The 13,449-nt window shown below is 35.9% G+C and overlaps 1 protein-coding gene across 2 annotated transcripts in view; it reads left to right on the top strand.

The window, feature by feature from the left end:
• The window catches only part of mov10l1.L (Mov10 like RISC complex RNA helicase 1 L homeolog), a 44,094-nt gene that overhangs the window by 25,786 nt on the left and 4,859 nt on the right, over positions 1 to 13,449 (top strand). For both annotated transcript variants that reach the window (XM_018252607.2, XM_018252608.2), the window contains 11 exons: positions 311 to 423; positions 1,208 to 1,286; positions 1,971 to 2,143; positions 4,297 to 4,443; positions 8,726 to 8,847; positions 9,283 to 9,382; positions 9,461 to 9,625; positions 9,846 to 10,019; positions 10,522 to 10,671; positions 11,795 to 11,902; positions 12,250 to 12,390. In XM_018252607.2, the coding sequence (XP_018108096.1) occupies positions 311 to 423; positions 1,208 to 1,286; positions 1,971 to 2,143; positions 4,297 to 4,443; positions 8,726 to 8,847; positions 9,283 to 9,382; positions 9,461 to 9,625; positions 9,846 to 10,019; positions 10,522 to 10,671; positions 11,795 to 11,902; positions 12,250 to 12,390 (1,472 nt within the window). The remainder of the gene's footprint in view (positions 1 to 310; positions 424 to 1,207; positions 1,287 to 1,970; positions 2,144 to 4,296; positions 4,444 to 8,725; positions 8,848 to 9,282; positions 9,383 to 9,460; positions 9,626 to 9,845; positions 10,020 to 10,521; positions 10,672 to 11,794; positions 11,903 to 12,249; positions 12,391 to 13,449) is intronic.

The raw sequence follows: 13,449 nt of genomic DNA, 5'->3' as shown, positions 1-13,449 counted from the left end.
GAGCATTGCCTGTACCTCCTTCTGATATTACTATGCAAAGATTAATAAGAAAGTGGACCCTTGACTTGCAAAGAGAAATTAACATTTTGGTTTAATTAAACCAAACTCCAAATATTGTTTAAATGTCAGATCTATCTATTTTTCAAAACTGTAAAAAAAAAAGTGGATATCTCCTATTTAAGGGTCTACACACCTCATTGTTTTGGATGGATGTTTGGAGAGCCAACACATCTAGAGAACACTGCTAGGTCTTCTTTTTGGCTTACTGTGCTTTTAAATGCATTTATTGTAATAATCATTTTCCTTTTAGTGTTGTTTCCAGACACTGTGGAATTACAAGCTCCACAAGTTCCCACTACAGATACCAACGCAATAGAATCTGCAGAAAAAAAGGAGCAAACTGGATGCCAAGAAAACAATCAGGTGAATTTAAACTAAATGCAAGTTTTATTGAAAATATATTTTGGGTACCTAGGTACAAAAATCTCTTTGTGGAGACCATTTGTTGCCACAATGAAAAGAACTCTTAAGCAGTCCATACACTTTCAGGTTTTATTAATCGTATGGCGAACGTTCGGATATCTGTAGCACGTTCAATGCAGCAATCTAAAACTAACATTCGGATTTAAATTGTAGTATTAAAGTAGGAAAAATAAATCAAACAATGTTCTGGCCATTTAATTAACAGACAACAATTTTAAAGTTTTCTCCCAGAAATAATAGTGACAATCACCCATGGATATCGTCTGTTATCCGACAAATTTTTTAACCTGTCCAATCGACTAAACAACCGATTGACATGGACACGGAAATTGTCGGGATGATTATTTGGAAATTTGTTTTGTACGATCAGCATGTGTATGTCCGCCTTTAAGATCGTACAGCTTAGATGTAATTTTGCCCTATAAATATTTAGTTTAGAGAATCTGCATAACTGCTGTGGCGGAAAAAATACATTTAATTTTTAAAATATAAATAGAAAATGGTACAACAAATAGCAATTGAAGTAAGTCATTATTTTATTAATGCAAACTACTGCACAACTTCAGAAAACCGAAGCACCATTTATGGTTTCCTGCTGGTGATTTCCATTATGCCGGTGTAAAAGCTTTTGCAGGAAATTATTTGCCCTCAGCGAAGATTTATTGGGGCAACTAATCTCCTCGTGTGCCAGTGCCCTTAATATTTATTTTTTATTTGGATTCAGAGTAATCAAACATCAAGAGGAAAGAATGCTGTATATATGAGTGATATGGTGACGGTGGCTACACAGACCAGCACAAAAGGTTTGAGAGTTCTCTAAGTTTCTACAAATGCATTTTTTAAAGAATATAAGACTTAGATCATTGTCAACTAATTTCTAGAGGCAGTCCTAATGTCATATTTATTTTAGTCTCTGGAAATATATCAGGAAAGCAGCTCTTTTTTGCTCTCTTGTTGTGACGAGAGGAAATTATTTAAGCAATTGTCAGGCTCGTTATATATGTTCTACTGAGATATAGCTAATTACTTTCACTTTCTATTCTGCACTTCATATATATATATATATATATATATATATATATATAAGTGCAGAATAGAAAGTGAAAGTAATTAGCTGCCCTGCCTAGGGGCAGGCAATACATGATTGACAGGTTGACTTTTAAACCTGTTTATAACATGGATGCTTTTTTTTAAAAAAAAAAAAAAAAAAGAATGTATTTAATTTGAAGTGGACTTATTTATACAGCTTATTATGTCTGGGTGAAAGGTCCCCTCAAATGTTTAAACAATTTGTCAGTAAACAAAGTAAGGAGAAATTAATTTCGGTAAGATCTCTTATGCGGAAAACCTTTATTTATTTTTTTTTTTTTTATTTTTTTTTTTGGCTTATGGAAGGAAAATACAAATGCTTGATATAGTCATGCCTCTTTTTCTCTTTTATTGTTATTTCAATTATTATCATTTTCTATATTTATTGTTAAACTCAGACAGTGGTTCACCTGTGAAGAAGAAAGGAAAATTCTTCAATAATATGTTGAATGATCACCAGAAATTGGCAGTGAAAAGGATTCTCAGTGGTGAATGCCGCCCTACACCATACATACTTTTTGGACCTCCAGGGACTGGAAAAACTGTTACAATAATTGAAGCAATATTACAGGTGAGACTTAAGCATACATAGGCAATGATTGCTCTTGTTTAAAAATACTTGGTGTTGCATTTCATAACACTTTTTAAAAGCTTTAACAAAAGATTAGATTGTTTCTGTTTTAGGACTTCTGGTCTTCATAAATAATCCTAAACATATTATATCTATGCTTTGGGTAACAGCCAAGAAGTTATTTTTAGAATTATTTATTAAATATATTTGACTTAGTATCACAGTACTGTTTCCATAGTACCGTTCTGATCAGACTTAATACCTAGTTTTGCAAGTCCTTAGAATTATGTGCAGAGACCGTACACTACTGGTTCAATTTAACAATTATCTGCATTTGGAACCATGTAGCCCATGATTGTACACTAAAAATAAATTTCCATCAATAGCTATACCACTTACATTTAGAAGCAGAACGAATAAGCAAATTGTTATGGTTAATCAACAATTGCATGAACAATTTCTGTTTTGAACTTTGCATTGTAGCGGAATGTTTAATTTTTTTTATTTTTATGCTGCTTTCATTGAGGGCAGCTTAATAACTTTCAAAAAAGTCACTCCATTTCTAGCACTTCAACAGACTACTTCTTGCTTCCAACCCCGTCTGTTTCACAACAAGCTATGTTAATGTGGATATATTAATAGCAGAACGTTAGCCTGAAAAGCTTATGTGATCCTTAGATCTGTAACTCCTCTAATTACTTTACATATTAGCTGATCAAAAGGTTGAATCTTATCTGGCGAAGAACTTATGGCATCCATGTAAAATGTAAAACCTTTTTCTCTGGGTATACATGCAGTCAGGTTGATTGCTTTAACCCAAAAATTGGAAAGATTTCTGGGTTACATATGTCCAGCAATTAATATGATCTTGGAAGTGCTATGGAAGATTGTTGGGACAAATCCAAAATGTAGATTTTTGTTTTATAGTACTCTCCTATTATTGGCGACCTGATTGGCTCACCTCCACATGGTCACACTGTAAAGACCAAAAATACATCAGAACAAGGAACATGAAAGGAGCTACACAAACTGCTGAACTGTGCTGCCGCTTTTTATTGCACTACATATGGATCACATGGACCTATTCTCAAGTGTAAAGAATTGACTATGTACAGCTTTTAAGCCCTTTAAGCTCCTCCTCCCACTTGGCGTCCAATCAAAGTCATGGAATGGATAATTACAGTACAATTTCACATAGACCCATTATATTTCACATAATATACTGTGTTCCCAGCCAGTTTTAAAAAACCATGGCAGAAAAAAAAGTTCATTCTGATAAAGTCTCTAGTAAAGTCAAACAAGAAAAACATTTTCTTATGAATTAATCCATTCTAAAGTGAAATTTCCATCCATTCTAAAGTGATAAATCTAATCTTGTTTGAATTATTTATTCTGGATGTGGGTAGGAAATAGGCAGAACACCTTTAAAGTTTGGGGGGGCTTCTCTCCATTGGCTATATGGAGGACTAACCTATTCCTGTCTTAAAGGGGTTGTTCACCTTCAAACAACTAGTTGTTTTTAGATAGATCATCAAAAATATTGACTTTTTCCAATTACTTTATTTTCTATGTGTCACAGTTTTTCTAATATTTAAGTGTGAAGTATCCTTTTTCACCTTCTAAAGCAGCTCTGGGAGGGGGGTCGTCGACCCTGTAAACTGTTCTAAATGGATACATTTAGTTGATTAATTTCTTATCTTTATCCCTGATGAGCAGTTTTCCTGAGTTTCATTACAGGCAGCTGTTAGAATTGATACAATAGTAGCTTGGTACTCCAGAGATGCTGCTGTGAAATGTATCAACTAAATGTTGCAAATCTGCTCCTGAATTATGGAGCTGCCAGACTGAAACACCAGAGACACCACATTAAACTTAAATTTTGGAAAATCAGTACAAAATACTGTAAATAACGGAAAGTAATTGAAAAAAGTCTTTATTTCTGGGGAATAATTGGAAAACAACTGAACTGAAAAATGTGTTTGAAAGGTGAACAACCCCTTTAACTCCTGTCAGAATATAAACAATTTTCTGTCTTCATTGCATGCCTTTACATCAAATAAAATGGTTGTTGGTGTCATATGTTATAGACTGTTTTTGTATAATTTGGGCTATAATGTTTCAGTTGTGGTGATGATTTTATTATCTGTATGCAGATCTATTATGCTTTACCAGATAGTCGTATTTTGGTGTGTGCACCATCAAACAGTGCAGCCGACTTGGTATGCTTGAGGCTACATGAGAGCAATCGGCTAGAACCTGGTAGCATGGTTAGAGTGAATGCTACCTCTCGACTAGAAGAGGTAATTAGCTTTTTTTTCTTAAACATTGCAACTTTTTTCTACTTTAAGCAACCCAGCTCATCTTTCTCTATGGAAAGCCAGATATTTGTGCTAAATGATTCTACTGGGCATCTCTAGGTGTTTACAAAATGTTGTCATATTTTTTTAAAATTCTTTAACTATTTTTCTTATACTGTTTGTTCAAACTTTACAATAAATAATGTAAGTGAAATAGTTGCAAAGGTTAATATTTTTACGGTAAACCGAAAAACTGTAGGCAATATGTCTTCTTGATTCATTTCACATCAATTTGTATTACATGCCTATAAGATTTGTTGCAGTGAGTGAGCTATTTAAAGAAGCGTATCATGGGGCAAGGTATGATGAAATAAAGGCAATAAAAACAGAGGGGGTTTGGGAGGGCTAGATCTCAATCTGTAAAGTATTTGAGTGACATTAGATGTTTCTTGAAGTAAATGTATTTTACACATAACATGTGGGGTATTCTATCTAGATGTGGCAAGTACGTCTTAAAAAATAGGTTATGTGTTGCTTTACTTCTGTAAATTGTGAACAGTAAAAGCAGTTATTTTTATCTAGTTACATCATTATATGAATCTGCTTTAAGATATTCAATTTTGAGAGCCCCTTATCATGGGTGTTTGTGGATCTCCACTATCAAGGTATTTTAATCTTTTCTGCATTCAGTGGAATGATTAGTACTGGATTTTTTTTTGCTTTTTTTTAGCAATAAAAGGGTCTATCTCAGTTATGCAATAACAAAACTTGGTGTCTGAATCCATCTGTGAGAGTCTTTGTAAATTCTATTGTTACGCTTAGAATTTAAAAGCATGTAATGAAAATGTTCCTGTTAATGTTCTTGGTTTTCTATGGCACCTCCATGTGTCTGGTATTTGTGAGAAGAACAACTAATAAAATAGAAATAGTGTGGGAGTATTCCTGGAAATAACTAAATAGAAAAAGTGTGGGAGTATTTATGGAAATAACAGCACTCCCTAAGAAGATCTCACAATCCCATGAAAGTAGATCAAATAATCATGTTTAAGGAGTTCTTTCTATGATTGATTAAGTTGTATTAGCCATGTAACACATTGTCAGTGTTAGTAACTGCTTTCTTTGGTGCATGTGTGATTTATTTCTTTCAGACACAATGTGCAAGTCTTTCTACATTCACACAGGGAAAGTATTTCGCACCTGATAAAGTACACATATAATGGGTGGTTGTGTTCAACTTTTTGGGAGATCACCTTAATCTTCTCAGTAAATATTGTCTATTGTGATGGTCTGCGTGCTCCCACAGAGATCACCTGACAGGGAATAATGCAGATATAACTGTAACAGGAAGAAATGTTGCATAACTCTGTCCATTCATTGGCTGATGTAATCCAGCATTTCATGTGATCCCTTGATTTGTGAATAATATGAGCAAGGGGCAGTCGGTAGCTGTAAAAAATGGCAGTTTTTTTTCTATTTGGTATTATGGCAAGTACTACTAGAAACGTACATTTTTAATGAAAATGCTGTATTTAGATAAGGAAGTGTTTTTAATAGGTAAATCTTTTTCCGTTATGGTGTTCAAGTGACTTAACTGACCTGTAAACTGCCTGCAACTTTGCTTGAGACACTCCCCAATCTTTTTTTATATTTTGAGCCACATTCAAATGTAAAAAGAGTTGGGGAGCAACTCAAGCATGAAAAATGTTCCTGGGTGTTGCAATTATTGGCTATTTGGTGGCCCCTATGTGGACTGTCGGCCTACAAGAGACTGTGTTTGGCAGTATACCTGGTTTTCATGCAACCAAAACTTACATCCAAACCTGGAATTCAAAATCAAGCACCTGCTATGAGGTCACTGGGAGCAACATCCAAGGGTTGATTAGTACCATGCTGCTCACAAGCCACTGGTTGGGGATCACTGATCTATATTAAACAGACAGTGACACACACAGTGCTTTGCTGCCTGCAGGTAATCACTCTACAGCAGGAGACTTTGCTCCAGAAAATGACCTTTAATTCAGAAGCATGGGGATCATTGCATGTAAAACAGCTGTATGATTGTGTGTCTGTGGGGAAAAGGAAGAAGGCCTTTCCCTATGACTACGCCAATTGCTGCATAATGTGGCAATACTTATTATTCAGGATTAAATGGTATTTTGAGACGTTGCATGAGTAAGCGTTATGTGCGTCATTTCCCTTAAAGAGAAACTATACCTCTGAACATTGCAGGTGTTTATCAAAATATATTGCATTAAACAGCCCAGCCCATATGTAAAATACTTCATCTAAATAAACCACTTACATAAAAATATACTTTTCTAGTAGCATGTGCCATCTGATAATCCTAAATAGAAAATTGGCATTTTACATACTAAGGGCCGTCCCCTGGGCTCATACAGTTCACTGTACTCACGCCAACCAAGGGTACTCTTACATTATTTCCTGTCAGGTGATCTCTTGAGGGACCATCAAAAATAAAGGAGCAATGGTAAACATGTTAAAGGGCAATGTTTAATGATCTATATGTCCGTTTGGTAAGATTCTTTAGTTGGTCTTGTATTATGTAATTATCTGTTAGCTGAAGTTTTCATTCTGAAGGTTTAGTTTTCTGTTAAGATTGGATTAGCATTTTCAGTAGTGTACATGCTCTGTGATTTGCATACAGGATTTTTGTATTTTATACATTTTGGAAAGACCCTAAGAAACCAGATTTTCTCATTATTTAAGATAGTTAGTCACAGCTGTCAGATGTTCCAGTTCAACTGCTAAAAGGGAAAAGGGTATTTTATTTCTGTTTATATATTTCACTAAATGTAATATCCATCTTAACATGAGGCTGATCATTTGGTAGATTAATATCTGATTTAACATATTCTGATGAATATACTCTGAAATGCAGTTGTAATATGTTTTAAGTTAGGTTAATTAATGAGACTGGCCTCTAATTTATTTTTAGGTATGGGACCTGTTATCCAGAATGCTCAGGACCTGGGGTTTTTCCAAATAACGGATCTTTCTGTAATTTGGACCTTCATACTTTGAAGGAGAACTAAACCCTAAAATTGATTAGGGCTAAAAATGCAATGTTTTATATACTGCACTTCTTGCACCAACCTAAAGTTTCAACATTTCAATAGCAGCAATGATCCAGGACTTCAAACTTGTCACAGGGGGTCACCATCTTGGAAAGTGTCTGCGACATGGCAGCACCATGGAGCATGTGCAGTGAATCGGCAGAAAAGAAGATGGGGAGCTACTGGGGCATCTTTGAAAAGACAGATCTTTACTGCTAAAGGGCTGTGGTTGCCTGGGGCTGGTGCAGAAACTCAAAACATAATGTACAACATTTCTAGCCTACTTATTTAGTTTAACTTTCCTTGTCCTTTAAGTCTACTAGAAAATAATTTAAGCATTAAATAACCCCTATAGGTGGATTTAGCCTCTATAGGGATTAATTATATCTTAGATTGGATCCAGTACAATGTACTGTTTTATTATTACAGCGTAAATAACAAATAAAAAAACAAACAAATACAAAAAGTATTGTAGAAGTGATGCCTATATTGGCTAACGCCTAACAATAAAAATACATTATAGAGAAAGTTTGGATAAAATGGAGACAACCTTCCCCTAATTTGGAGCTTTTTGGTAACTTGTTTCCGGATAACAGATCCCAGACCTGTATTAAGTAAATCCTTTATGGGATTGGTTATTTTTGCAATATCTGCTTCCAGCATTTAGGCTGTGGGTACAAAGGCTGAAGGCTCAGCTGCTCATGGGCCACCCATATGTGTTTTGGGTGTTAAGGATTAGTTCTACTCTTAAATAATCTATTTCGTGCTGATTCCTTTAGATGCCATCAGTGGGTTGCATATAAATAGTAGATAGCTCTAAGACATTTTATCAAAACAGAACTCCTGTTGAGTTTTTAACAGCAGTCCTGGTGTATGTGGCCCGTTCTCTGGTCTCCTCCGTCTTTCCCTGTTCCATTTTCTTGATCAGCATCTGCTTCAAGAGCTTAGTACGGGGACTGCTCTTTCTGGAAATATCTGGTTTTCGCCTAGCCTTGACTGTCTGTTGTGGGGCTTTGCATTCGATTCATTTTCTCCTCAGCTAGTAGTATGGCTGGTCTGAATGTAACTGAAACACTTGCTAAAAGGTTGGCAGGCTTTGTCTGATGGAGTTGGCATAGTTATCCTGCCATCTTACTAAGTGTTACATCTTGCCCCTGTCCTCATCCTTAATAATATTACCTCCTAATTGTTGTTTCATTTTATAATTTCAGACAATCTGTGATGCGATTAAGCCTTACTGCGGGCCCGGAGAAGACATTCGCAAAGCATCTCGGTTTCGCATAATTATTTCCACTTGTAGCAGTGCAGGAATGTTTTATCAGATTGGATTAAGGTATGAGGACATTACAGACTATTGCATTTAGAATTTCTCAGTTTTGTTTCACCAGCATATAAAGCACATGAAGCATGCTGTAACTTGGATAGTAACGTATAATTAAAGTGATCCTGATGCCTGTAGAACAAGATCTAATTCTGATTAGCCTAAATACAATTGGAGTATGTCTGTTCCACATAAATTGCATTTTCACAATAAAATAACAGATCTCAAATGAATATGCACAAGCATTGCGAACCACCCTATTGCCTCATGGTAAGCAAAGTACTTTTGTTTGCAGGCCAGTTGTCATTAAAATGCCTTAGTCAAATGAAATGATTTGCAGACTGGATTTTGTAGGGATCTTTTAGCATGAATTTCTTTATTATGAATACAGTCAGAGGGAATGCTGTAAAAAATAGCTTTGTTTTTCCTGTTATGTGATTGCTGCAGGGTTGGACACTTCACCCATGTGTTTGTAGATGAAGCAGGCCAGGCCAGTGAACCTGAATGTTTCATACCACTAGGGCTGATATCAGAAGTAACTGGACAGGTACATGTAACATTGTATTTACCCTTCTGTTATTGGTCAGGACATTGCCTTAGTTGGTCATTTGTTCTCTTTTCACAGATAATACTTGCAGGGGACCCTATGCAGCTTGGACCCATTATAAAGTCTAGAGTAGCCTTGGCTTATGGGCTGAATGTATCCTTTCTGGAGAGGTTAATGGCTAGACCACTGTACTTAAGAGACGAAGAGACTTACGGAGCGTGTGGGAATTACAACCCTTTACTGGTGTGTGCCACATAAATAGGAGCCATTCTCATGTTGTTTCTGAGTGGCATCCACTGGTGCCAACAGAAACCGTTTATCCCTAAATGGGGAAGATCTGTTATTTGCTTAGGCAAGGTGGGTCTAGCACCCATGATATTGATAGCAATTACAGATCTGGCTTACACAGTTGTTAGACTTAGCAGTGTTGGGTCCATACACTAAATAGATATTTTGTTTCCAGATTACTAAACTTATGAAGAACTACAGGTCTCATGGTGCATTACTACATCTACCTTCTAAGCTGTTCTACCACAAAGAACTGGAAGTCTGCGCAGATCAGGCTGTCGTAAATAAGCTACTAAGATGGGACAAACTTCCTCACAAAGGATTCCCTTTAATATTCCATGGTGTCAGGGTAGGTAATATTTCTTTAACAACAAAGTAAATGTGTAGATATTGGTACAGCAGACTGTAAACAAGCATAATCATTTTTACTTATTTTGAATATTGGCATTTTTAAGCAGTGCTGTTAGCGGAAATGTTTCCAGCAGTGAGGCTACTTACATTGCTAAAACCATTACTGTATATACATGATCAAGAATATGTCAGTGCCTGGATCACATATTGATCTTCTAATCACACCAGTTGTGTGTGTATTCAGTGTGTAGTTGTAGTAAGGTGCTACTCGTGGTATCTTTTTGCACATTTTCAGAATGCTGCTGTATACCAATTTTGGTGGCTATTCAGATATGCTGTGTTCATTCAGAGTTTGTTGTAATGTAACAACAACTACTGGGTTCTATTACTTAATGTGATACCATATGTTTCAGATTTTGTAAGGTTAACTTGAATTCATTCATATTCATGTTTTATTTATTTGAAACTACATTGTTAAAATGACTCCTTGTTGCTGTTAGGGTACAGAGATGCGAGAAGGAAGCAATCCATCTTGGTTTAACCCCTCAGAAGCAGTCCAGACTATGCGATACTGCTGCATTCTTGCTAAACATGTCACCACATCCGTGTCTGCTAAAGATATCGGTGTCATCACTCCATATCGAAAACAGGTATGGTATGTCATTCTCTCTAGATGCAGATTTTTATCCAGTGTACGTAATGAATGAATCATATTTCCAGTTAATATTTTGGTCTAGAAGAATTTAAAAGAATTGTTCACTATAAAAATAAAAACTGAGTAAATAGGCTGTGAAAAATAAAAAATGTTTTCTATATAGTTAGCCAAAAATGTAATCTATAAAGGATGGTGTGACTGGATGTGGAACAGAACTGATTGGTTCTAACTATATTAGAAACATTTTTTATTTTTCACAGCCTTATCTCTTTACCCAGTTTTTATTTTTGACACTGAACTGTTCCTTTAATAATTGTGTACATACATGGATACAGTAAACATTGTCTTGTATTAACGTTCCCAATTTTATTTTATTCACGGAACAATGCTAACTGAGTTGTCTAAATTTTTCCCTTTTATTAAATTATACACATACCCTTTTCCACAAAGTACCCAGGATGGGAGAGCAGGTGGCTAGAACTTGGGCTTTGTAGGTGTGGATAGGAAATTACAGCAGTACGCAGTGTTGTTTGTACATAGGATATCTTTAAGTGGAGCCTTAGACAAGATACACTTTAAAATTTAAGGCGAGTGACCTATTATATAAAATATCTGTATTCAATTGTACGTTATAAAATATTACCATCATGTTTCAATTAATCCACATTTCTGCACTTGATTTCTGACCTACGATTTTAAAAATGATTACAAGATAACAATTCTTATTGTTAGAAAATGTTGCATATTCTTATCATTTTAATCATTTCTTATTCCTTTCTACCTGTCCAGCTTGCAGATCCATTACAAAAGATTTATTATACAAAATGATTTCTTGTTTTAGGCATAGCTTTATTAATGGTACCCTGATTTTTAATAGATGCATTGTACCATTTTTGTCACTGCCATAAGACTCGTTAGAACCATGAGATGCACAAAATTATTATTAGCACAAGTATTTTTCTTTAAACAATGTATTCCTGTTGGTTTATCTAATGGTTTGGTTCATTGTTTAGTACCCGAGATACAGTTGTTGATATTTAACATCAGTTGGAGACCAGTTGTATATTTGCTTTATTTTCAGATGTATGCTTATAATTTTGTATGATTTATTCCAAAAGGGGGAAAAAATAAGAAAACTCCTGAGAACTGTTGATCTGTCAGACATAAAAGTTGGTTCTGTAGAAGAGTTCCAGGGGCAGGAATACTTGGTAATCATTATATCAATGGTAAGTGTGTATTTGCTTTCACTCTCCATATGATGCCGTGGTCACATTTAGCTAGAGTTCTGCGCGGGTCTGGTAGGGCAGACTTATGCACGACTCGCTGATTTGCAACTCGATTTGCAACTTTTGCCACACCCTCAGAGGAGGGTGGGAGGGACCAGTCATGCACTTTAGCCAGGTACCCAGACAGGTTACCCACGGACTACACGCATTATAGGGAATCCGAGCTTTCTGCCCAAAACCTGTCCACTTTGTGGGTATTCCGCGGGTACCCTACCTGAAGCAAGACTCTACATTTTCTTCTGTGAAGACGAAAACAGGGATAATTAATAACAAAATGTTGGATTTAGGTGCGGTCTTGTGAAGACTCTCTTTATGAGGATTCCAGGCATCTCTTGGGATTTCTGTGCAACCCAAAACGATTCAATGTTGCAATAACTAGACCGAAAGCTTTGCTGATTGTTCTTGGAAATCCACATGTCCTTGTCAAGGTATGTGCACTACTATAATAGTCTTTATTCATTGATGAAGTTGTTTTCAGTTTTGATTTTGCTCATAAACATAAGGAACATAAAAACCATTATTAAGTAACCTTCTGTTTTTCATTATATGAAGTCTTTGAGGTATTTAGAATAGAAACGGAGACACCACTTATTAGTGGCTGTAAATAAGTGCTTGGTATAAACAGCAGTATTTTATCTAAAAGGTTATAGCTGAATCTCAAACATGCTCTTAAATACAGTTTTGTGTACACTTTTCTTTTTAAACAAAACTTAGCCCCGTGCAAGATTTAATCTTTCATTCTCAGTACTGTAAATGTGGTTTGTTTAGATACTCTAGGTGCCAGCCTAAGTTCACATTTCTGTGCACTCCATGTCAGCTGTTAAACATTTTGTGCTTTCTCTTTATAGGGGCATTTTATGAGTTGTCTTTGAACAAGCTGTGGCATAATTATTATTTATGTAGGGAGGGGGCTGGGCCTACAGAGTTGTCTGTTACCAAGGAAAACAACCTAAGCTTTCTTAATCTGCCTGCCTATTTATGCAATTTTACTCCTGTAACAAAATAGGACTTTGAATACCTTAAAATACCCTACCCTACTTACTATGTTCCCTTTGATGTGGTCCACAATCTCATGTCTCCACCCACATTGCTGTCATGACTCCACCCCATTATCAAATAGGGTTGCCACTGCGGGTCTGTAAGGGAGGGGTCCATGACATGGGGGTGGAGGTTTGGTGCGAATGGGGGCAGACGGGCAATATATTGCTTGTAGATTTGTAAACCGCATCATATGCACCATGTTTCCTAACGTACCAGCATAAAATGCTCTAAATAAGAACGCCGGATCTTTAATATATGCATAGAATTAGTATGGGCCCTGCAGAGGCCCCAAAAATGAATTGTGCACACACAATGTTTACAGGAAAAAAAGAGTACAATAACAGTAAAGAAATGCAATAAAATAACTACAAATGTTTTTTGCCTAATGAAAACAGTGGTAAAAATTCCAGCAATAGCTCAAAGCAATCAACAGCTATTTGTGTTTG

This window comes from Xenopus laevis, chromosome 3L (genome assembly GCF_017654675.1).
Source record: "Xenopus laevis strain J_2021 chromosome 3L, Xenopus_laevis_v10.1, whole genome shotgun sequence".
NCBI lineage: Eukaryota > Metazoa > Chordata > Amphibia > Anura > Pipidae > Xenopus > Xenopus laevis.
This window is presented reverse-complemented; position numbering and strand designations above follow the sequence as displayed.